Source organism: Erinaceus europaeus, chromosome 22, assembly GCF_950295315.1.
Source record: "Erinaceus europaeus chromosome 22, mEriEur2.1, whole genome shotgun sequence".
In the NCBI taxonomy this organism is placed as follows: domain Eukaryota; kingdom Metazoa; phylum Chordata; class Mammalia; order Eulipotyphla; family Erinaceidae; genus Erinaceus; species Erinaceus europaeus.
The window spans coordinates 5,344,673-5,367,902 of NC_080183.1; the positions used below are offsets into that span (position 1 = coordinate 5,344,673).

The following is a 23,230-nucleotide window of genomic DNA, read 5'->3' on the forward strand; positions in this document are numbered from 1 at the left end:
TGGCAGAGTGCAGGCCTCACCAGCTGGGCGGGAGCCGCAGCTCCAGCAGGAAGCACCATGATGCACCGTGAGACGCCGGCGGGTGCTGGGGCAGGCTGTGGTGTCCCCGGCCCCTCTATCTATCTGTCTGAAATCAAAGACTGCTAATGGGATTAGAAGCTGGCTCAGGAGCACTGCGATTGCCCATCCACCGCCCCAGCACCACGGGACACGTTAATAACAGCACAGCGAGGGTGTGAGCACCCCTGGGTCCCCGAGCCTCTGGCCATTGGTTCTTTTTTTTTTTTTTTTTTTCCCTCCAGGGTTATTGCTGGGCTCGGTGCATACACCATGAATCCACAGCTCCTGGAGGCTATTTTCCCCCTTTTTGTTGCCCTTGTTGTTGTAGCCTCGTCGTGGTTATTATTATTGCCATTGTTGATGTTGTTCATTGTTGGATAGGAGAGAGAGAAATGGAGAGAGAAGGGGAAGACAGAGAGGGGGAGAGAAAGACAGACACCTGCAGACCTGCTTCACCATCTGTGAAGCAACTCTCCTGCAGGTGGGGAGCCGGGGGCTCGAATTGGGATCCTTACGCCGGTCCCTGCGCTTTGCGCCACATGCGCTTAACCCGCTGCACCACCGCCAGACCCCCAGTTCTTTTTTTTTAAATATTTATTTATTCCCTTTCGTTGCCCTTGTTGTTTTATTGTTGTAGTTATTATTGTTGTTGTTACTGATGTCATCTTTGTATAGGACAGAGAGAAATAGAGAGAGGAGGGGAAGACAGAGAGGGGGAGAGAAAGATAGACACCTGCAGACCTGCTTCACCGCCTGTGAAGCGACTCCCCTGCAGGTGGGGAGCCGGGGGCTCGAACCAGGATCCTTACGCCGGTCCTTGCGCTTTGCGCCACCTGTGCTTAACCCGCTGTGCTACCACCCGACCCCCTGCTGTTGTTTCTAAGTAAAGGAAGTAGGAACGCTGGATGCAGTTGTGGGGTTTTATGGGTTCTCCAAGAGTGTGGGGCTGTGCAGGAGAGGGCCACAGTTGTGTGGACAAGCTAGCCCGCCTGATGGCTCCCGCCACAGGCCATGGGGCCACATGGCGCGAGGGACGTGGATAGAGTGAAGGATGGGCTGTGTCCCCAAGTTGACAGCAAGCTCTCTGTCTCCTCAGAAACACGAAGACACCGAGTGTCCCTGCGTGGTGGTGTCCTGCCCTCACAAGTGCAGCGTCCAGACCCTCCTGAGGAGCGAGGTATGGGGGCAAGGGATGGGCAGCGTGGCCTGGCAGACGCCCTTGCAGCGACCCAGCTCTGAGATTTCCACACTTAGGGAGAGAAAAAGCAATGAGAAACCTCATGTTGGGTTTGTGAACAAGCAGAAAACCTGAAAACAAGCAGCTAAGAGCTGCAGTGGCCAGTTCAGAGTGGTGTGCTGTTAGAAACTGAGAAAATGGGAGGAGGCCTTCATAACATGTAAGGTTTTTTTTTTTAAGTTTCTTTTAAATGTGTAGAATAGGAATTACTGTCTGAGTTCAAGAAAATACCCTAGAGATACTCTAGGGCCACTTGGCCATGTTACCGGGGTCCTGGCAGCGGAGGAGGTGGGCACAGGACAGGCACCACAGTGCAGGGCCACCTTCAGCAGGACAGGTCCTCCCCCATCTTGCCCCACAGTCCCTGTCACCACACTGGTAGCCAATGAGATGCCTGCTGGTCTGCATGGTGGACCCTGCCAGCCCACCCCTCCCCCCTCGCTCATGTCCTGGGCACTGAGGTGAGGTCGCCAATTTCTCCATCCCCACCTGAGCAGGAGGATTTGTGTCAGCTGAGGGCCAGAACACAGCCTTGGGGGAGGTGTTCCAGAGTGTGCTCTCCCACATATGGGGTCTGTTGGGGGACAGTCTCACCTGGTGACAGACTTCTCCAGGCCTAAACATGCTGCCAGGAGCGACCGGGAAGGCACATGTCCATTTCTCATGCCTGGAAAGTTCCTGGAACTGTGTGGAGAGTCTCTGTTGAGGAGATGCTCTCCAGGGTTCCGACACCCACCTGATTCTCCCTCTGGCTGCTGGGACTACCACCAAAAGCTGACCTCGCTTTGTTTCTTAAGTTGTTGTTACTATTTTACGCCTGCAACATGGCTTCACCACTTGAGAAGCTTCCCCTCTGCAGGCAGGGGCTGGGACGTGAGCCCAGGTCGTCACGCATAATAATGTGTGCACCCTACCAGGTGCGCCATCAATCAGCCCATTTAAGTTATTTTTTTTAAATGATCTTCAAGCTTACATAAAACTTGGGTTTCTGGAAAAAAGGTGCCATTGGCCTCTGGATTATTCCTGCTTCTGTTTGAGAGCTCCTGGAACTCCAGGAGAGCTCTGAGAGTGATGCTAATTCGCCCACTTGTGAAAGTGACCTCCCTCAGCTTACAGTAATGCACTGAATGTGAGAGCAAACTGACATTTAACATCTGCAGTGTGCTCTGGGCAGAGTCACAGCCACACTGACACACTGAGACTATGACAAAGAAATGTCTTCACGCAGGGCCGAGAAATGAAGCCAGGCCTTGTGGATATACAACACCTCTGTTACTTCTCTGGCCCCATTTTTCATTCTTTATTTCTTTGAAAGAGATAGAGAAAGAGAGGAGACCATAACACGGCTCCGCCACCCATGGAATTCCTCTGGTTGCATCCAGAGTACTCCCGTGCGGTGCTGGGGCTCAAACCCTGGGCCCCAAGCATGGAAGGCACGCACGCTACTGGGCAAGCTGTCTCCCAGCCCCTTAATCTTTTCCCCTCACAGCTAGGGCCTCAAACAGTGTGATTGCACTGCTCCTCTGCCACGTTTTTCATTCAGATGGAGACAGAGAGGGCGAGATGGAGAGGGAAGAAGGAGAAACACCGCAGCACCAGAGCTGCCCACACGGCAAGACAGGCATCCTGCCCAGCGAGCTGTCTCTTCAGCCCCTCTTAAAGTTCCTTAATGATGGCTGTCTGCATGCAGTCTGTGCTGTGTCTCTGCTGTCCCCTGGCCTGTTCCAGCAGTCAGCACTCCTCTGTTCCCATCAGAGGAGCACTGAGCAATTGTGCTGGCCACCGTGCTCTGCCCCAGCCAGCGGTCCCAGGTCCCAAGGGACCCCCACAAGTCAGCCCCTTTCTGTAGCTGCTGAAGCAGATAGGGACCATCCTGCCATCCACTGTCCCCTGGGGAGTGGGAGGCCACAGGAAGTAGCTCTGGGTAAGGTGCCCCCAGTCCAGGCTCCACTATCTTCTCCAGAGTCCTGTCCCTCCAGTTTCCTGCCCTTGAATGGTGCCAGGTTTCCCAGCCCCCCTTCTCTTCCGGGGCATCCCTAGGTGGGTTTGGGTTGATGGTTTGACGGCGTTCAAGCAAGACAGAGACTTTTTCTCGCGGGGTGAGTGGCAGTCTGTCCCAGCGGTCAGGTGTCACTGCGCGGGGTCATGGCCTGAGCAGTCTGGGTAAAGCTTCGGCAACCTGTGGCCTTGTCCCCCGCCCCCACCCCCAGGGAGGGAGAGGTGCCCCTCCGGGCCGAGCCGAGCCTCTGCCTGTGGACTCGTTCCTGCACGTTAGGTCTCTGTGGCCCAGCTGCATCCTGAGTGCTTTCTATTTTTGTGTTTCATGCGATTTTTGTTTATAGTCCCTAAATGTGCATTTCAGTTTATGTTTTTCTTTTCTCCTTTTAAAAATCCTGACACTGCAGACAGCATGTCCCATTTTGAACTTGTTCTAGAGAAAGTGCGAGTGTGAAATGTTGTGGTGAATGTATTTCTGTGTATTGGCACGCACACGTGTATGTGTGTGTATGTGCACGTATGTGTGTGTGTGTGTGCGCACGCGCAAGTGTGTGCGTGTGTGTGCTCGCACTGCCGAGAGTGGGGACCTTGTGACGTCCACAAGTGCCCGTCTGAGAGCACGTGCCCACACCCTGAATTTGTTTGAACATGTTCATGCAAACGTTTGTGCCACAACTCACGTCTCTTTCCCGTTGCAGTTGAGTGCACACTTGTCAGAGTGTGTCAATGCCCCCAGCACCTGTAGTTTTAAGCGCTATGGCTGCATTTTTCAGGTCAGTATCCGACATTTATCCTTTTGGGTCACTGGCGTTCCGCCAGGAGAGAAAGTTACCATTTGCACATTTTCCATGCCAGCTCCGGACTCTGAGCCTTTGTCTCAAACCCCACTCGCCACGTGGAGCCGTGGTTCTGGGGGGTTCGACACTCAGGGAGCTGGCTGGGCCCAGCAGGAGAACTGGAGCTTAGGCAGCTGGGGGGGTGGGCGGCGGGCAGAGAGCGAGCCAGGACCAATGTCTGCGAGTTGAGTAGAAATGACCATCAGGCTGGGCTCGGGCCCACAGTGTGTGTACCAGCTGAGGCGCCCGCAGCGCATATGCACACCTCTCAGGCACGTGCCACCCCGCTGTGGGCGGAGCCAGCGCCTGCTCCGCTGGCGTCCTTGGCAAGTCTGAGATGAATTCCAGCTGAGGCTTCGCTGAAATGTGTCGTCATCTTGAAGCAACCAGAGGCATGGGGATGCTACAGGCTTTTTACGTTAATTTTTGTGTCTCATGGATCCGCTGCTGGGAAGTGAGCAGAGAGGTGTTGGCAGCTCAGTGTTTTTCTAGGTGAGAAGAAGGCCTCATAGGCAGTGATCGAGTCCCATGAGAAACCGAAGCTGGGTCAAATGCCTGGCAGTAAGAGCGGCTGTGGTGCGCCCTGTGCTTCAGTCCCCGAGGCTGAGCCTGGCCCTGTTTTGTCCTCTGTATTCCCACTCATTCTGTGTACGTATATATGTATATATATGTTTATATATGGAAGCACTTATATTGACATATATATATATGAATATTCTATATACAGAGTATATGTTTTGGAGATCATTAAATGCTCTAGTGGCTTCTGAATTGTCTTAATATGAAAACAAACTCTTTCCAAACCAGTTCTTTCCCGAACTATTTGTGCCCATTTCTGATTCTCAGATGGTCTGCATCTTATGTACTCTGTAGACTGTTTATGTTCTGTATGTAACTTTCTAAATACACTTTGAGTAGTGAGGAATAACATAGTTGCTGGGCAGTGTATTGTGCTATTTGAGCCTTCCCTGAATCATCGGAATCCTCTTTGAGTCCATGTCCACTGGAATATCATAGCAGCGTCCAGCTATAATGTCTCTAAGTGCTTTCCATCTGAATTTCTATAAACGCAAGGTGTCTGAAATGTGACTTCTGTAGTTACAAGCTTGAGACCTTGATCAGAAGGGTGAGGGGGTTCAGTCTTGCCCGAGTTCTGCTGTGAGGCCTGGGGTTCCCTGGGCCCTTTTAGAATAAGTCCCTCTCCGTGTCAGTGTTGGGTTTAGAGTCCCCTGTAAGCATTTCTGTTCTCTGTGATGAGAGACCTGGGCTTCATGTGTGGCATCTTTGTTCTCACAGGGGACAAACCAGCAGATCAAGGCCCATGAGGCCAGCTCTGCCGTGCAGCATGTCAACCTGCTCAAGGAGTGGAGCAGCTCTCTGGAGAAGAAGGTACGCGTGGCTGGGAGCATCCGGGTCCTCGGACAGCCTGAGGGAGAAACCTGCCTTCAGAGATTTAAGGGTGGGAGACAGCAGAATGGCTCTACAAAATGACTCTCATGCCTGAGCTCTGAGGTCCCAGCTTCAATCCCCCACAACACCGTAAGCCAGAGCTGAGTGGTGCTCTAGTCAACAAACAGCAAACAAGCAGAAAAGTTGAGGGCCGGGTGGCGGCACAGCTGGTAGAGCACACATGCTGCCATGCACGAGGACCTGCGTGCAAGCTGATGGTCTCCACCTAGCAGAAGCCATGAGAGTGAAGCAGTGCTCCAGGTGTCTCTCTTCTCTCTGCTCCTCTTTCCCTATTGACTTCTCTCTGTCCCTAGTCACTAAATATAAATTAAAATATATATATTTAAAGATCAGTTATTCATTTTTAAAAATTATTCTTTATGTATTTATTAGATAGAGACAGCCAGAAATTGAGAGAGAAGAGGTGATAGAGAGAGACAGAGAGAGGGAGTCGGGCGGTAGTGCAGCGGGTTAAGCGCAGTGGCGCAAAGCGCAAGGACCAGCATAAGGATCCTGGTTGGAGCCCCCGGCTCCCCACCTGCAGGGGAGTCGCTTCACAGGCGGTGAAGCAGGTCTGCAGGCATCTGTCTTTCTCTCCCCCTCTCTGTCTTCCCTTCCTCTCTCCATTTCTCTCTATCCTCTCCAACAATGACGACACCAATAACAACCATAATAATAACTACAACAATGAAAAACAACAAGGGCAAGAAAAAAAAAAAAGAAAGAAGTAAAAAAAGAGAGAGACCTGCAGCCCTGCTTTACCACTCGTGAAGCTTTTGCCCTGCAGGTGGGGACCAGGGGCTTGAACCTGAGTCCTTGTGAGCTGTGATGTGTGCGCACAACCTGGTGCACCACCACCTGGCCCTATTTATTCATTATTATGAGCAAACATGAGAGATTAGAGTGGCTCTGGGATTCACCCTGCAGCCTCTGGAGCCTCAGGACTGCATGTTGGTACTCTAACAGGCTGAGCTATCTCCCTTGCCCAAGAAGAGATATTTTTTCTTTCATTTTGTTGTGTTCTTTTTCTTATTCATTTGGAGCCTGGGAATGAACCCCAGGGCCTTACACATGTGCCATGCCACTAAGCCACCTCCCTGGCCAAATTTTTATTATATATACATTTTATTTTATCCTACATACATGCTTTAGAGATTGGGGTCTGGCAGTGGCGGACCGGGTTAAGTGCACATAGTATGAAGCACAAGGACACGCGCAGGGATCCTGGTTCAAGCCCCAGCTCCCCACCTGCAGGGTGGTCACCTCACAAACGGTGAAGCAGGTCTGCAGGGGTCTGTCTTTCTCTCTCCCTCTCTGTCTCCCCCACCTCTCTCAGTTTCTCTCTGTCCTGTCCAAGAAAATGGAAAAAATGGCCACCAGGAGCAGTGGGTTCATAGCGCAGGCATCGAGCCCCAGCGAGAACCCTGGAGGCAGGAAAAGAGAGAGAGAGAGAGAGAGATTGGGGCGGGGAGAGAGGGACCACAGTGCTGCTCCCTTGGTGTACTCCATGGTGCTCCCATGTGGTTCTGGGGCTTGAACCCAGAACTTGACACATGGAAAGCATGTGCCCTACTGCTAGGCCGTTCCCCCAGTGCTGAGATGTCATTTTGAGGATGGTGAGTCTGTCTGCAATGAATGCAACCCTAGGAAAGGAGCCAGCTGGCAGCACACCTGGTAGGGCACACACATTAGCCTCTCTGCAGGGGAACCTTCACCAGTGGTGAGGCAGTTCTGTGGGCGGTTTTCTTCTCTCTCCCTGTCTCCCCCCACCCCCCAATTTGGCTCTCTGTCTCTATCAAAAAGAAAGGAAAAATAGTGGCTACCAGGAGCAGTGGATTTGTTGTGGATGCACTGAGCCCCAGAGACAACCCTGGTGGCAGTAAAAAAAAAAAAAAAAAAAAAAAAAAATTGAATGAAAAACCGTCAGACAATGGTTTCACTGTGTCCACGCCCTGTTGCGGAGTCTCCATTCCTGAGTGAGTCCATGTTTGTTCTGGAATGAGGTGGCCGTAGCTGCCTGGGAAAGGACACCTGCCTGTAGCAGGTGATTGATTTGATTTGATTTTTGCCTTCAGGGTTCTCGCTGGGGCTCGGTGCTGGCACTATGAATCCACTGCTCCTGGCGGCCATTTTTTCCAGTTTATAGGACAGGACAGAGAGAAACTGAGAGAGGAGGGGAGAGAGAGAGGGAGGGGGGCGGATGGTAGCACAGCAGATTGAGTGCTGTGGGCACGAGTGCCTTCCCCTCCCTCCCTCCCTCCCTCCCTTCCTTCCTTCCTTCCTTCCTTCCTTCCTTCCTTCCTTCCTTTTTTTGCCTCCCATCAATGGGCCTCGGTGCCACTTCTGATGGCCCTCCCCCCACTTTTCATTCAATAGGACAAAGAGAAATTGAACAGGGAGGAGAGATAGAGATGGAGAGAGGAAGATAGACCTGCTTCACCAAGCCCCAGCGATAACCCGGAGGCAAAAAAATAAAATAAAATAAAATAAAATAAATCACCTGCTACAGCTAGTCCCTTCCTGGGGACACACTCAGTGACAGAGATGCTGTCCCTCTAGAGAATCACCTGTTAGGGGGGCCAGGCGGTGGCACACCAGGGTAAGTGCACATGGTCTGAAGTGCAAGGACCCACACAAGGATCCCAGTTTGAGCCCCAGCTCCCCACCTGCTGGGGGATCACTTTACAAGTGGTAAAACAGGTCTGCAGGTGTCTATCTTTCTCTCTCCCCCCAATCTCTCTCTCTCCCTCTCCCTCTCCCTCTCCCCTCCCCTCTCTCTCTCTCTCTCTCTTTGCCTCTAGGGTTATTGCTGGGGCTTGGTGTCTACACTATGAATCCACTGCTCCTGGAGGCTATTTTTTCCAGTTTATAGGACAGGACAGAGAGAAACTGAGAGAGGAGGGGAGAGAGAGAGGGAGGGGGGCGGATGGTAGCACAGCAGATTGAGTGCTGTGGGCACGAGTGCCTTCCCCTCCCTCCCTCCCTCCCTCCCTTCCTTCCTTCCTTCCTTCCTTCCTTCCTTCCTTCCTTCCTTTTTTTGCCTCCCATCAATGGGCCTCGGTGCCACTTCTGATGGCCCTCCCCCCACTTTTCATTCAATAGGACAAAGAGAAATTGAACAGGGAGGAGAGATAGAGATGGAGAGAGGAAGATAGACCTGCTTCACCAAGCCCCAGCGATAACCCGGAGGCAAAAAAATAAAATAAAATAAAATAAAATAAATCACCTGCTACAGCTAGTCCCTTCCTGGGGACACACTCAGTGACAGAGATGCTGTCCCTCTAGAGAATCACCTGTTAGGGGGGCCAGGCGGTGGCACACCAGGGTAAGTGCACATGGTCTGAAGTGCAAGGACCCACACAAGGATCCCAGTTTGAGCCCCAGCTCCCCACCTGCTGGGGGATCACTTTACAAGTGGTAAAACAGGTCTGCAGGTGTCTATCTTTCTCTCTCCCCCCAATCTCTCTCTCTCCCTCTCCCTCTCCCTCTCCCCTCCCCTCTCTCTCTCTCTCTCTCTTTGCCTCTAGGGTTATTGCTGGGGCTTGGTGTCTACACTATGAATCCACTGCTCCTGGAGGCTATTTTTTCCCCTTTTGCTGCCCTTGTTGTTTATTATTGTTGTTATTGCTGTCGTCATTATTGGATAGGACAGAGAGATATGGAGAGAGGAGGAGAAGACAGAGATGGGGAGAGAAAGACAGACACCTGCAGATCTGCTTCACTGCTTCTGAAGTGACTCCCCTGCAGGTGGGGAGCCGGGGGCTCGAACCAGGATCCTTACATTGGTCCTTGTGCTTCGCACCACGTGCGCTTAACCCGCTGCACTACCACCCGACTCCCAATGGAGCAGTGTTTGGTGGGCTGCAGAGAGTGTAGTTTAAAGTGACACCACCTAGAATGGAAGCCACTGTGCGGGAGCGGGAGCAGGCACATGGGAGCTTGTGAGTCGTGTTTTCCGTGTGTGCATGCGCGGTACAAATGCAGTTACTGAACCCCTGCAGAATGGGGATTCAGAACCAGCTCTCTGACCCACAGAATTTGTTTTGTACTGTTTCCTGGTCCGGGGGTAAAGCCACTCTGGTGAGAGATTTATTTGTTCTCAGCACACATTGAAGAAGCATAAGTTTCCTCTGAAATTGCATCTACGCTTTGCCTCATTGTATTTAGTCACAGGGAAACTGCTGAGAAACTCGGTTTCTAAAATTCCCCCTAAAAGGGAGTCAGGTGGTAGTGCAGCAGGTTAAGCGCACGTGGCACAAAGCGCAGGACCAGCATAAAGGTCCTGGTTCGAGCCCCCGGCTCCCCACCTGCAGGGGAGTAGCTTCACAGGCAGTGAAGCAGGTCTGCAGGTGTCTGTCTTTCTCTCCCCCTTCTCTGTCTTCCCCTCCTCTCTCCATTTCTCTCTGTCCTATCCAACAACGACGACATCAACAACAACTACAACAATAAAAAACAAGGGCAACAAAAGAGAATATAAATAAATAAAATATATTAAAAAAAAAGTTTTAAAAAAATTCCCCATAAAATCACCACGCTTAGGCAGAAGTAGATAGCATAATGGTTCTGCAAAGAGACTCTCATGCCTGAGGCTCCAAAGTCCCAGGTTCAGTCCCCTGCACCACCATAAGCCGGAGCTGAGCAGTGCTCTGGTAAAACATAAAATTGAATTAAATTAAATTAAATTTAATTTAATTTAAAAAATCACCAGGCTTCATTCTCCTATGTGAAAGGCTTTCTTCACCTCAAAACTCCTCCCCTGAGCTGAAGGGCGAATGCATGGTGAAACTTTTCATTATTACCATTAGTAAGTGTTGATCAATTATCAAGACCACCCTCTGCTTCACTGAAGAATCTCTCTTTCAGGTTTCCTTGCTGCAGAATGAGAGTGTAGAAAAAAACAAGAGCATCCAGAGTTTACACAACCAGATATGCAGCTTCGAAATTGAAATCGAGAGGCAAAAGGAAATGCTTCGAAATAATGAATCCAAAATACTTCACTTGCAGGTGAGCGGCTGAAGCCTCTGGCTGGGGCCAGTGGGGCAGAGCTGTGGCAGGGGGTTGGTGGGGGTGGCCTGGCTGCTTCTGTGTGTTCCTGCAAACTTCCTCAGGGAGGTGTGGTGCACAGGCCCTGGCCTTGGCCAGACAGGGCTACATGCTTCTCTCCCCCTGGGGGAGGCTGAGGGAGGTATTCCCATGGTCGCCCCTCTGCCTCTGATTCACTGTGGCTTGGTAAGACTTAGGACTTGCATGCCTGTGGTCCCAGAGGCCCTGGGCTCCATCCCTGGCATCACCATTAGAATTTGGCGGTACTCCGGTCTCTCCTTTTGGGCACTGAGGTTTCACCCCTGCACAGTACCACTGCTTTTGGAGGGCTCTTTCATTTTTAAAATTATGACAAAAAGAGGCTGAGCTGAAGAAAGAGCCACACAGTCTTTCTCCCTCTTTCCTAAAAATAACAAACTTTTAAAAAATTATCACCAGTGTTATTGCTGGTGTTTGGTGCAAGCACTATGAATTCACCACTCCCAGTGGACATTTTTTCCCTTTCTTTCTTTCTTTCTTTCTTTCTTTCTTTCTTTCTTCCTTCCTTCCTTCCTTCCTTCCTTCCTTCCTTCCTTCATTTTTTATTTCTTTTTTCCTTCCTTTCATTCTATTTTATTTGATAGGACAGCGAAAAGTTGAGAATGGAGAGGGAGAGAGTAAGATAGAGAGAGAGATAGAGAAGGAGATAGAGAGTCAGAGAGGCACTTGCAGACCTGCTTTGCCACTTGAGAGGCTTCAGCCCTGCAGGTGGGGAGCGGGAGCTTGAACTGTCCTTACGCATGGTAATGTGTGTGCTTAACCCCTTGTAATAATGCCCGGCCCCCAAACTAATAACCATTTCTTTTTTTAAAAAAATATTTTTATTATCTTTATTTATTTACTGGATAGAAACAGCCAGAAATCGAGAGAGAAGGAGGTGATAGAGAGCAAGAGAGAGACAGAGACACCTGCAGCGTTGCTTCACCACTCACGAAGCTTTCCCCTGCAGGTGGGGACTAGGGGCTCAAACCTGGGTCCTTGAGCGTTGTAATATGTGCACTTAACCAGGTATGCCACCACCTGGCCCCAAACATACCAAATATATATTTGGGGGCTGGGCGGTAGCGCAGCAGGTTAAGTGCACATGGCACAAAGTGCAAGGACGAGCATAAGGATCCCGGTTCAAGCCCCCGGCTCCACACCTGCAGGGGAGTCGCTTCACAGGCAGTGAAGCAGGTCTGCAGGTGTCAGTCTTTCTCTCCCCCTCTCTGTCTTCCCCTCCTCTCTCCATTTCTCTCTGTCCTATCCAACAACAGTGACAGCAATGACAACAACAACAACAACAACGATAAACAACAAGGACAACAAAAGGGGGAAAATGGCCTCCAGATGCAGTGGATTTGTGGTGCATGCAAATTAAAAAAAAAAAGGAAAAAATTCTCAAAACAAAACAAAACAAATATATGTATTTGCCTTCAGGGTTATCGTTGTGGCTTAGTGCCTACATTACAAATCCACTGTTCCTGTGGTCACTTTTTACGATTTTTTGTGGGGGTAGGACAGAGAGAAATTGAGAGGAGGGAAAGACAGAGAGGGAGAGAGAAGGACAGACACTTGCTTCACTGATTCATCACTTGTGAAGTGACACACACACCCCCCCCCGCAGGTGGGGAGCCAGGGGCTCGAACTAGGATCCTTCTGCTTCATACTATGTGCACTTAACCCAGTGCACCACTGCCTGGCACCTCAAAAACATTTTTTTAATATTTATTTATTCCCTTTTGTTGCCCTTGTTATTTTATTGTAGTTATTCTTTTGTCATCATTGGATAGGACAGAGAGATATGGGGGGGGGGGACAGAGAGATGGAGAGAAAGACAGACACCTGTAGACCTGCTTCACTGCTTGTGAAGCGACTCCCCTGCAGGTGGGGAGCCGGGGGCTCGAACCGGGATCCTTATGCCAGTCCTTGCGCTTTGCGCCACGTGTGCTTAACCCGCTGCGCTACCGCCCGACTCCCAAAATATTTTTTTAACTAACTTAGAACCTGAGTTTTAAAAATCTTGTTTTTGTCATGATTTGAGATTCCAGATTGTTCTCGAGGGCCTGTGTGTGAAGTTTCAGTTCCTGAAGCGAAGTGAAGCCAGGATACTCTGCTTCTGTTTTCTAGCAACTGACACAGCCTCCTTCACTCACCAGACAGGCACCTGGGCTTCCCCACTCTGAACAAAGGTGGCTGTGCGAGCAGGCTTGGTCTAGGGGTACTCCTCATGTCTCTGTGTGTGTGGCGTTGGGGCTGGCGCCAGCATGATTCTCTCTCCCTGGGCCAGTTCTGTCGTTTCTGTCATTAAAAAACAAACAAAATTTTCAGATAGAAACAGACCAGGCAGAGAACGAGCACAGCACTAGAGCTTCCTCCAGTGCATGGCACTTCCTGTGTGGTGCTGGGGCTCAGACCTGGGCCTGTGCATTGCAAGCCAGGCACCCTATCCAGTGGGCACTAGTAACAGTAGTCACAGCAATCTTTGTGAATGTGCTTGTTCCTGTTGTGACGCTGAAAAGTAGTCCCAGTGATGTGAATGGCATAGGGAGTGTTCAGTCAAGATCATTTGAATGTGATTGTCCAGAGAGGAGAGAGAAAGATCACAGCGAAACACTAGATTGTGTTAGAACAGATCCAAGTCAGAACCATGTCAGAAAAGCAGCTGGAGGCGCCAGAGCACAGCCCCTGCCGGCAGTCCGGGAACCAGGTTGAGGGCGCGCCAGGGCTCACACACCCGCGAGAGCCACTTGGTAAAAGCATCAACAGCATAGAGCAAGAGTAAAGAGTGAATTCATCTCTAGCAAGAAGGAGAACAAGCAAGATGAGGCGTGATGGTCTGTAACCTCGGAGGTTTGATACACGTCCGCCTGCTTTGGGGAAGCCTGAACTCCACTCACTTCCAGTGCACTAGAATCACACTGCTGCCTGCAACTCACTGAACAAGCCGCTGAGGCCTCGTGCAGATAGAAACCTCGGGACTCGGGCAGTAGCGCAGGTGGCGCAAAGCACAGGGACCGGCGTAAGGATCCTGGTTCGAGCCCCCGGCTCCCCACCTGCAGGAGAATCGCTTCACAGGCGGTGAAGCAGGTCTGCAGGTGTCTGTCTTTCTCTCCCCCTTTCTGTCTTCCCCTCCTCTCTCCATTTCTCTCTGTCCTATCCAACAACGACAGCATCAATAACAACAACAATAATAACTATAACAACAATAAGAAAACAACAAGGGCAACAAAAGGGAATAAATAAAAAAAAGAAAGGGGAGCCACGTGGCGGGGTGGAGGAACCCCCCCCCCCCAGTGCCCAGTGAGGAAAAGAGATGATACTTACCTAACTTTTTTTTTATTTACTATTTATTAGTGGAGAGAAACTGAGAGGGGAGGGGGAGATAGGGAGAGAGACAGAGAGACACCTGCAGCCCTGCTTCACCACTTGTGCAGCTTTCCCCCTGTAGGTGGGGACTGGTGGCTTGAACCTGGATCCTTGCACACTGTAATGTGTGTGCTTGACCAGTCGTGCCACCGCCTGGCCCCACTTGCCTAACTTTTAAGAGCACGTGCATTTATTTGTGTGTGTGTGTGTGTGTGTGTGTGTGTGTGTGTGTGAGAGAGAGAGGTGACTTTACACCCTCTCCCCTGCCCACCAGTCTTGGGGAGGAGTGGGCAGTGCCACGTGCTCTGCAGGGCCATGAGACTCAGAAGTGATGGGGGCCTTGTGAGGGCTACTGCAGCCTGGCCCCACCCCCTGGGCCCCAGGTCACGGGAGCATGTCAGCTCTGACACTGGTTCTCCCTGCCCGCCCACGTAGCTCCCCATTTCCGTGAGGAGAGCAGCACAGACATCCTTGGGGTACTCATCCTTGGGCTACTCATCCTTGGGGTACTCATCCAGGCCACATTTTGATCTGGAAGTTGTGCCTCTGACCATGGCCACTGGGCAGTGAAGAAAGGGGCATCAGTGCAAAGAGAGGTTCTTGAGAAGAATCCTCTTGACTTGTTGCTAAAAACATTTTGTGGAGCTTGGGCCCCACACATGTGTGATGTCCCCACTTCCAGGCTGAGTTTTTCATCTGGTCAGAGGGACAGAGAGGCAGAGAGAGGGAGAATCACTACATTCCCAGTGCTGCCACTAAGGTACTTCCATGTGGTGCCAGGATTCAGACCTAGACAGTGCCCATGGTGAAGTACTCACCTGAGCTAATGAGCTCCCCCCCAACTCCATGTCTGCACCCGACCTGGTGACCCTCCCCCCACCCCAGAGTTCCACCTGACCTGGTGAGCTCCCTCCCCCCACACACATTTGGTCCACCACTTCTGGAGGACTCTTTTTACTTTAATTTTTTTTTTTTTTTGCGTCCAGTGTTATCACTGGGTCTCGGTGCCATCACTATGAACCCACCGTTCCTGGAGGCTATCTTTCCCATTTTGTTGCCCTTGTTGTGGTTGTTATTGTTGTTATAGCTGTTGTTGGATAGGACAGAGAGAAATTGAGAGAGGAGGGGAAGACAGAGGGGGGGAAAGACAGACACCTGCAGACCTGCTTCACCATTGAAGCGACCCCCCTGCAAGTGGGGAGCCAGGGGCTTGAACTGGGATCCTTACGCCGGTCCTTGTACTTTGCGCCATGTGCGCTTAGTCTGCTTGCCTACCACGCAGCCCTGTAATTTAATCTTAATAGAGACAGAGGAGATAGTGGAAAAGGAAGGAAGAGAGAGACGAGACGGAGAGGGAGAAGGAGGTGAAGAGGCAGCACTCTGACGTTCGCAGAATGCCATGCCTGGTGCTCACTCGTGGTTCACTTCTGGGTCCCGGCTCGGCTCGTGGTGAACTGTGTGCCCTCTGGCTGGGCCCCCTCCTGGCCCTTGCTGCCCCACTTCTGGAGTGTTAGCTCAGGTGAAGTGTTTGTGAGAAGAACAGGAAGGGGCACCCAGGGCTGCCACGGGTGCTGCAGTGCTGGGCTGGGCAGCTATCGGGTGGGTGCTGAACCAGGTGTCTAAGCTGAGCTCCAAAAGGAGAAGTGAGCAGCAGCCGCTGGGCCCCCTGCCCTCTCTCTCCCCCACCTCCACTCCCCCGCCACAGCCACACACCCCAGGGCTCCACCAGGATGGCCACCCACCCTGAGCTTAATAGCAAACATGCAAATTCTGCTCAGAAGCAAAACCCCTTCCTGGCCCCTCTCCTAACCAGTGGGCGCACAGTCTCAAGACAGACGCCTGACTTGGGGTATGGGCTCCTCCCTCCCTCCCTCCCTCTCTCTCCCTCCCTCCAGTTGGTCCTTGTGTTTCTGAGAACTGGTGCATGTCACTGAAGCACACAGTCAGCCTCATGGTTCACAGAGGCTGTTCATGTGTCCCCTGGAGAAAGCCTGGGTGTGGGGACAGGCCACTTCCTGTGAGCGTCAGTCCCTGTCACCCAACATCTGTGGTGCATGTTCTCTGAGCTGGGTGGAATTATGGGGCGCCCTCCACAGAACAGAAAGATGTTCCTGGCTGAGGTCCAGGCAGCAGAAGTCATTGAAGGAGTCCATGGGTGTGACTCAGCACCTAGAGGCTGAGGCCTAGAGACAGAGATGGGGTTCCTGGCCCGAGCCTCTGGGGCAAGGCCCCTCGGCACCCTTGTTCCCTCCTCTGAGAGGCTGGGACCCAGGTACCTGTGTCCCTGGGAACAGACCAGTGCCCTCGATAGCCTGGTGGGTGGACAGAAGCTCAGGGGGTGCTGAGCAGGCTACCTCTCCACCTTTGCCCGTGGCTGAGTGGTGACAGGACCCAAGTGGGGGCAGCTGGGCATCTCTGTCCCCAATTTCTTCCTGATGGCTCCTGTTGGCCAGAGCAGCTGGGCCTTCAAGAACTCTATCCCCCCCCCAAAAAAAAAAAAGAATTCTATCCCTTCCTCGTGGGCCTCGTGCGACCATCAGGGCAGGATACAGGTTCCTGTCTGCAGAGGGTGGGCTGGATCTGAAGGTGGCGGCCGCCTGACTCTGACCGTCTTGCCTGTCTGATGCTTTTGATGCGGAAGCGAGTGATCGACAGCCAAGCAGAGAAGCTGAAAGAGCTCGACAAGGAGATCCGGCCCTTCAGACAGAACTGGGAGGAGGCAGACAGCATGAAGAGCAGTGTGGAGTCACTGCAGAACCGAGTCACTGAGCTGGAGAGTGTGGACAAGAGTGCGGGGCAGGCGGCTCGGAACACAGGTGAGGCGGTGGGCGCCAGGGGCCAGGGCGCAAGGGTCAGCGTGCAGGGGTCAGCAGCCTTAGCCCCCGGTGCTTACGGGGCCCAGTGTCTGCTGTGGCTCCTGAGACACAGAGCTCTCCTGGCCACTTGTCCTGCTGAAGTCGCATATAAAGAAAAGTCACTAGGCCGGAGGCTTGAGTCTCGCCCGTGGGGTCCCCAGTGACATAGGGGCCTGGCAGGGGAGGAGAGACCCAGCAGGCCCAACCAGTGTGTGATATATCTGGAAGGCTCCAGGGTCAGGACTGGGCAAACTCGGGGGTGGGAGCATTAAGAGTGGAGGGACTTGGGAGTCGGGTGGTGGCGCAGCGGGTTAAGCACAAGGACCGGCATAAGGATCCTGGTTGGAGCCCCCATCTCCCCACCTGCAGGGGAGTCGCTTCACAAGCGGTGAAGCAGGTCTGCAGGTGTCTTTCTCTCCCCATCTCTGTCTTCCCCTCCTCTCTCCATTTCTCTCTGTCCTATCAACAACGATGACATCAATAACAACAATAATAACTACAACAATAAAACAAGGGCAAAAAAAAGGGAATAAATAAATTTTAAAAAATACAAAAAAGGCAACAAAAGGGAAAATAAATAAAAAGGAAAAAAAGAAATAAAGAGTGGAGGGACTGGATTGCCGGGACACATGAGACCAAGGATGAAGATGGCGAAAGGGATGCTGGCTGGCCTCGGCATTGGGTCGGGCCCCAGGCTGTGGGTGCAGGGTTGGCCGCACAGCCCGGGGCGGGCTCAGACTCCCCCCTTAGCCTCCCGCTGGGCTCAGTGGCAGTGGGCACCCCCCCCCAGCCTCCCCACCACTCACCCTACCCCCTCTCCCGCGACAGGCCTGCTGGAGTCACAGCTGAGCCGGCACGACCAGATGCTGAGCGTGCACGACATCCGCCTGGCCGACATGGACCTGCGCTTCCAGGTGCTGGAGACGGCCAGCTACAATGGCGTGCTCATCTGGAAGATCCGCGACTACAAGCGGCGGAAGCAGGAGGCCGTGATGGGCAAGACCCTGTCGCTGTATAGCCAGCCCTTCTACACCGGCTACTTCGGCTACAAGATGTGCGCCCGCGTCTACCTCAACGGGGACGGCATGGGCAAGGGCACACACCTGTCACTGTTCTTCGTCATCATGCGCGGCGAGTACGACGCCCTGCTCCCCTGGCCGTTCAAGCAGAAGGTGACGCTCATGCTGATGGACCAGGGCTCCTCGAGGCGCCACCTGGGCGACGCCTTCAAGCCGGACCCCAACAGCAGCAGCTTCAAGAAGCCCACGGGAGAGATGAACATTGCCTCCGGCTGCCCGGTCTTTGTGGCCCAAACCGTCCTAGAAAATGGGACCTATATTAAAGATGATACGATTTTTATTAAAGTCATAGTAGATACGTCGGATCTGCCCGACCCCTGACGAGCAGCCGGGGAGGTGGATCGAGCAGAAGGCAACTCCTCTAGAGGGTTTCAGCCGGCAGTCTCCACCGAGGCCCTTGCACTCAGAAGAGGACCCGGTGGGACGAGGAGGCGGCAGAAGGTGGCCACGGGCCGGCGGGAGGAGCCACGGGAGGACCCAAGTATTTTATAGTAGACTAGCATCACCACTTCCCTCCGAAGAATCATTTATCCTTCGAGCAGGGTTCCATTCTCATTTCTAAAGATCTAGTTAACTAAGGTGGAAACACAACAAAAGAAAAAGAATTTTTTTTCTTCCTTAAACTTGAACACCAAAAAGGACACAGACACACACACACACAGACACACACACACACTCCTGGGTACAGCTGGACACATCAGCATGTTAGAGGTACAAGAACAGTTTATGAAATAATAATGCAATTCTAATATATTCATCTAAAATTCAAGAGTGCAATCTTGTTTCAAATATAGTATATTGTCTATTTTTAAGGCCTCATCTGGTCTCTGTTTTAATAGTTTGTTTGTCAGAAGACCCTTGAGCACACCTAGGTCTTTTCTGGAAGTCTCTAAATTCAGAATCATTTTTTAATTTGAAAGCTCTACCGATGATTGTCACTGCAAAACATTTACTTGCAAACGTTGATAGACTGCTATTTCTTGGAAGAAAATGTAAACTATCAAACACTGGTTATCACTTGTGATAGGAAAGAGAATATCCAACCTGCTGTTATTTCTCGTTAGAAATGTAAACCTCCGGTTCCTGTCGTAGTTAATGACACTACTTCAAAATCACTATGAAAGGCAAAGCGCTCATGGATGCTGTGCATCACTCGGATTTCTAATTGTTTTCACCCTAAAATAGGGCATTAGTTGAACTTTGGAGTTCTACGCAACCATCCTGTAGGTTTTTAAAATTCTGCCCCCACGTGTTCAGATGAGCTCTCCCGTTGGGGACGCCCCCTAACCCTGCTGGAGGAGGCTGCTACGGACACCTCCATCTGTCACACGGCTGCCCTCGGAGGCGGTGCCCTGCTGTCTGTGCCTTACATGTGCCATGCTGCTTGCTTTCTGCCCATCGCTTGACCACACTCTGCTGCACCTCTAGGTCCGTCTCCACAGGCCCTGCCCTGGGGAAGCTTCCGGAGCTGCTGCCGCTTAATTGTCACAGACCCCAACTCTCTAGACCCCCGAAGCGAGCCCCTGGTCCTGCCCCTGAGGTAGGTGGGTAGAAGCTACATCTGTGTCCCCACCGGCTTGGGCAGAGCCCTCTGAGCGTTCCAGAGCATTCCAGAGACCGCCGCTCCGGGGAGGGCTGGGCCTCTCAGGACCCCACTCTCCCTGCAGGGCGGATCCCGGGGGGCTGCTGCCTAGGCCCTCTTCAACTCACTGTTTACCTTCTCCAGTGGTCCAACTGTGATTAGAAGCCGGAGCCTCCCGTGCCCCTCCGCTATGCACCGCGCTTCCTGGGTGCTCTTAACTGACGGGTGCTACACGTGACGGGTGCTTCTTAGGCCAACACCGAGGGGTGCGAACCGCCGCATCTGTGCCGCTCATCCACGCGCCCGAGACCGCCGGGCCGCGCGCGCCCTTGACTGCCTGCCTGCCTCTGGGCCGCGGCCGGTCTCGGGGCAGCTGGGTGGCCGCTGGCCCTGGTGCTCCATCTGCCTGGGTGTGCCTTCACCCCAGTGCCTGCTGGGAACGCCCGCACACTGTCCCCGAGCTTCGAGAAGTGACCTCATGGCTCCACGCACCTGCCGCACCCCCTAGCATTTCCCAGGCTTGGCTTCCATCTTCCCCGCTTCCCTCCTGGGGACCGAGTGTCCCCTGACAGCCCCCGCCTGGCCCTGGACCCTCCGGCCTGGTGGCTGTCCTGAGCCAGAGTCAGGCTTCCTGGCCGGCAGGGACCGGAGGCCTCATCCCATCACAAAGGTACAGCCAGTTTTGCAGGCACAGGGAAAGTCAGCTAGAGCGTCCCCCTCCCCTGGAAGGCCCTGGTGGAGGGGGAGGGGGCCTGAAGTGCTAAGATTGGGGGGGACCTGCCCTGGTGGGAAACACCCCCCTCCCCCTGCACAGGGCAGAGCTGCAGTCCTGGGTTCCCCCTCAACACCCCCCCCCCCAGGCTTGGCCTGAAGCTTGCTGATGGCTGTGGCCCTGGTGCGGGACTTAGGGAGGGACCCCAGGGGCCTTGTCTGGTGCTGCTGCCCCGCGCCCATGTGCACGGCCCCCTGTCCCGGTGTGCTCAAGTGACGGCATTCCCCACAGGACTCTCAGCCCGGCTCCGAGGAGAACCCTCCTGGCGCACGCTAGGCCACCGCAGCCGAAGGCAAGAACAGCCCTCTGGGCCGCTGCTTCCCGGGCCCTGCCCTGGCCAAGCAGGAGGGGACAGCTGTGCGTGTGACCCTCACCCGTGTGTCTTGAGTAAGGACCCTCCTGAAAGGCGAGGTCGGTGGCGGGGTGCCAGGGACTCTGGGCTGGGCTCTGTCAGTCTTTCTGTCACTTGGATTCTCAGCTTCCTGGTTCCCAGGTTACTGAGAGAAACGGGAATGTGTGGGAATTGTTCTGTCAGATGGGAGAGTGGCGCCACCCTTGAGTCCCTGACGTGCTTGCCCTGTGCAGGGGACAGCAGGAAGCGGCTGTGTGGCTTCAAAGTCCCAGGGAACAGCCCCTGGAACACCCGCAGCGTCCCCACCTCCCTCCTTGCCCACGCTTCTGTCAGCTCCCAGGCTCTGACTTTGGTCCTGGCTGGTGATTGAGGCCTGCGGTCCTGTGCCAGGAAGCGGCCTCCCCAGCAGAGCTGACACCCTGAAGCTGCCCCCAGACCACTGTGACACCCCGGCCCCTGGGGAGACAGGACAGATGACAGGCCTCCTGGCTTTGGCATCAAAACGCCCCACGGTCATGTCCTAGTGGAGGAAACCCAAGGCAGGCAGGCCCAGCCCCTGTGACGAGGGGCTGTGTGTGTCCTGGTCCATCTGAGGAAGATGGGGCTCCCACCCAGGGCTCATGGTCTTGCCTGTCCAGCCTGCCGGCCTCTCACAGGCCCCGCGTGCCACCCTCGGGGGTGCGACCAGCAGCTCAGCCTCCCCAGGACCTCCCCCCCAAGCCTGTCGGTGGGGGCAGAGCCACCCCATGTGCTATTTCTGGTCGAATCCCTGCTCACCACTGCCGGGCTGGGGGAGTCAGGGACCCCTGCCAGTGTCGCTGGGACCCCCTCTAAGCCCAGCCTGGCTCCATCTTCGCTGGAAAATGTGAGACAGAGCATGTCCCCTAGTGCTGAGGTTCCCATGAGGCTCCATGTCGCTGTCACCTGGGCTGGGCCAGGGGAGGGACGGAGGGGAGGGGAGGGGAGGTCTTGGAGGTCCAAGAGGCCGGGCAGAGCTGTACGTACATTTCATCTCCGCCACCAGTCGCTAAGTCTCGCCGTGAGAAAGGTGAAACCAGATGGCCGGGCCGCTCCTGCAGCGCGTGGCGGCCGCTTAGCTCAGTCCCCTTAGCCGAGCAAAGTGACCTAATTGAAACCCAACTAAACGACTCAATTGGCAAACACAAACGCTGTGTCCGTTCCGAGGATTCCTCTGAGTGGTGTGTGCCGAGGGGGGCATCCGCGTGCCGTCCAGACACACGCCTTCCCTCCTCTGTTCAGTTCTAGCTCCCAAAACAAAGACCAAAGAAGGCCGATTTCTCACTGACTGTCCCCCCCCGCCCCCCAAATTGCCGTGTGTAGTACCCGCCCAGCGCAAGGACCCATCTGGACAGTCCAAGTGATGGTGGCCAGTGACTGCGCCCTGTGCGCTCTCTGCTCTTCTGAGAAACGGCGCGGCAGTGAGCTTCCCCTCGCAGTAGTAAGCGTTGTGGGCAGCGCCGCCGGGTGAGAACAGCATTACCGTCCCTTTGTGTTACCTTATGCTGTGTGGTTTATTTAGTATTTATTTGTGTTCTTGAGGTCTTGCAATGTTTTGTGTTACCAATGCTAATAATAACTGAAGTTTGTAAGAGTGTAGAATGCAAAACTTGGAAATGCTCAACTTAGTAGAGGACAATAAATCTGACTAAGGAGTCTTTGTTCCTTTTTTTTTTTTTTTCTTTTTTTTAAGTGAGGCTGGGCCCTCACACTGTCACCGCTCTGGATCCCTTTTTTCACTGACAGACACCGCGGCTCCAGAGCCTCCCCTGGTGTCACGGCACCCCCTGTCTGGTGCTGGGCTTTGAACCCGGACCTGGACCGTACATGCAGCACAGGAGTCGCTCGGTTTCTTTGCGGCAGTGATGGCCTGGGCTCTGGGGGCCGAGCTGGGCTGGGTCAGTCTGTCTCTCACAGTCAGACATTCCTAGTGGTCCAGAAATGGAGTGTCAATGCCCCACACCCGCTGCCGCCGCCCCTGCACTACTCACAAGCCCCTTCTGCCCAAATCTGAGGCAGTGGGCACCCAGTGCCTCAGTTTTCCCTTAAGGGATGGAGGGCAGGCACTGTAGGGCTGGGGGACTCCAGGCAGCTGCTCCCTGCCTGGCTGGGGGGGCTGAGGAGCTGAAGGAGCCAGCCTTGGAGGCCCTTCCACCTCAGCACGCTGCTCACACTCTGCAGCCCCTAACCTGGCCTACCCCCAAAGGAGGGGTGAAGCCTGTTGCCCTCCCAGTCTGGGTTGCTCCCCACCCACCTCCCAGCACTGCCACCTGTGCCCCCTCCCCCGCTGAGTGAGTGTGTGTGTGTGTGTGTGTGTGTGTGTGTGCGGTCAACAGTGAGGTAACCTCACTGCCCAAGGGGACCTGGCCCGAGGGGCCAAGCGGGGTGCCCCCCTGGGTGTCCCCACCCCCACCCTGCCTCCGTATCCATGTTCCCAGGGGCAGGCGGTGTGTGGAGCAGCTTCCTGTGGCCATGCAGAGGCCTAGGGGCCCCGGATCTGGGGAAAGCCAAGGGGAACTGAGTGGACCCCGACCCCACCCGGAGGCCTGGGGGCAGAGCTGA

The 23,230-nt window shown here is 53.7% G+C and overlaps 1 protein-coding gene across 6 annotated transcripts in view; it reads left to right on the forward strand.

The window, feature by feature from the left end:
* Window positions 1-22,323, forward strand: part of TRAF3 (TNF receptor associated factor 3) — a 79,560-nt gene extending 57,237 nt beyond the window's left edge. For 4 of the 6 annotated variants that reach the window (XM_060181153.1, XM_060181151.1, XM_060181154.1 and 1 more), the window contains 6 exons: window positions 1,157-1,237; window positions 3,994-4,068; window positions 5,428-5,520; window positions 10,444-10,584; window positions 16,652-16,826; window positions 17,694-22,323. In XM_060181153.1, the coding sequence (XP_060037136.1) occupies window positions 1,157-1,237; window positions 3,994-4,068; window positions 5,428-5,520; window positions 10,444-10,584; window positions 16,652-16,826; window positions 17,694-18,265 (1,137 nt within the window). In that variant the 3' untranslated portion in view covers window positions 18,266-22,323. The remainder of the gene's footprint in view (window positions 1-1,156; window positions 1,238-3,993; window positions 4,069-5,427; window positions 5,521-10,443; window positions 10,585-16,651; window positions 16,827-17,693) is intronic. The other 2 variants (XR_009547238.1, XR_009547237.1) reach the window with 2 other exon arrangements.
* Window positions 22,324-23,230: the final 907 nt, after the last annotated feature.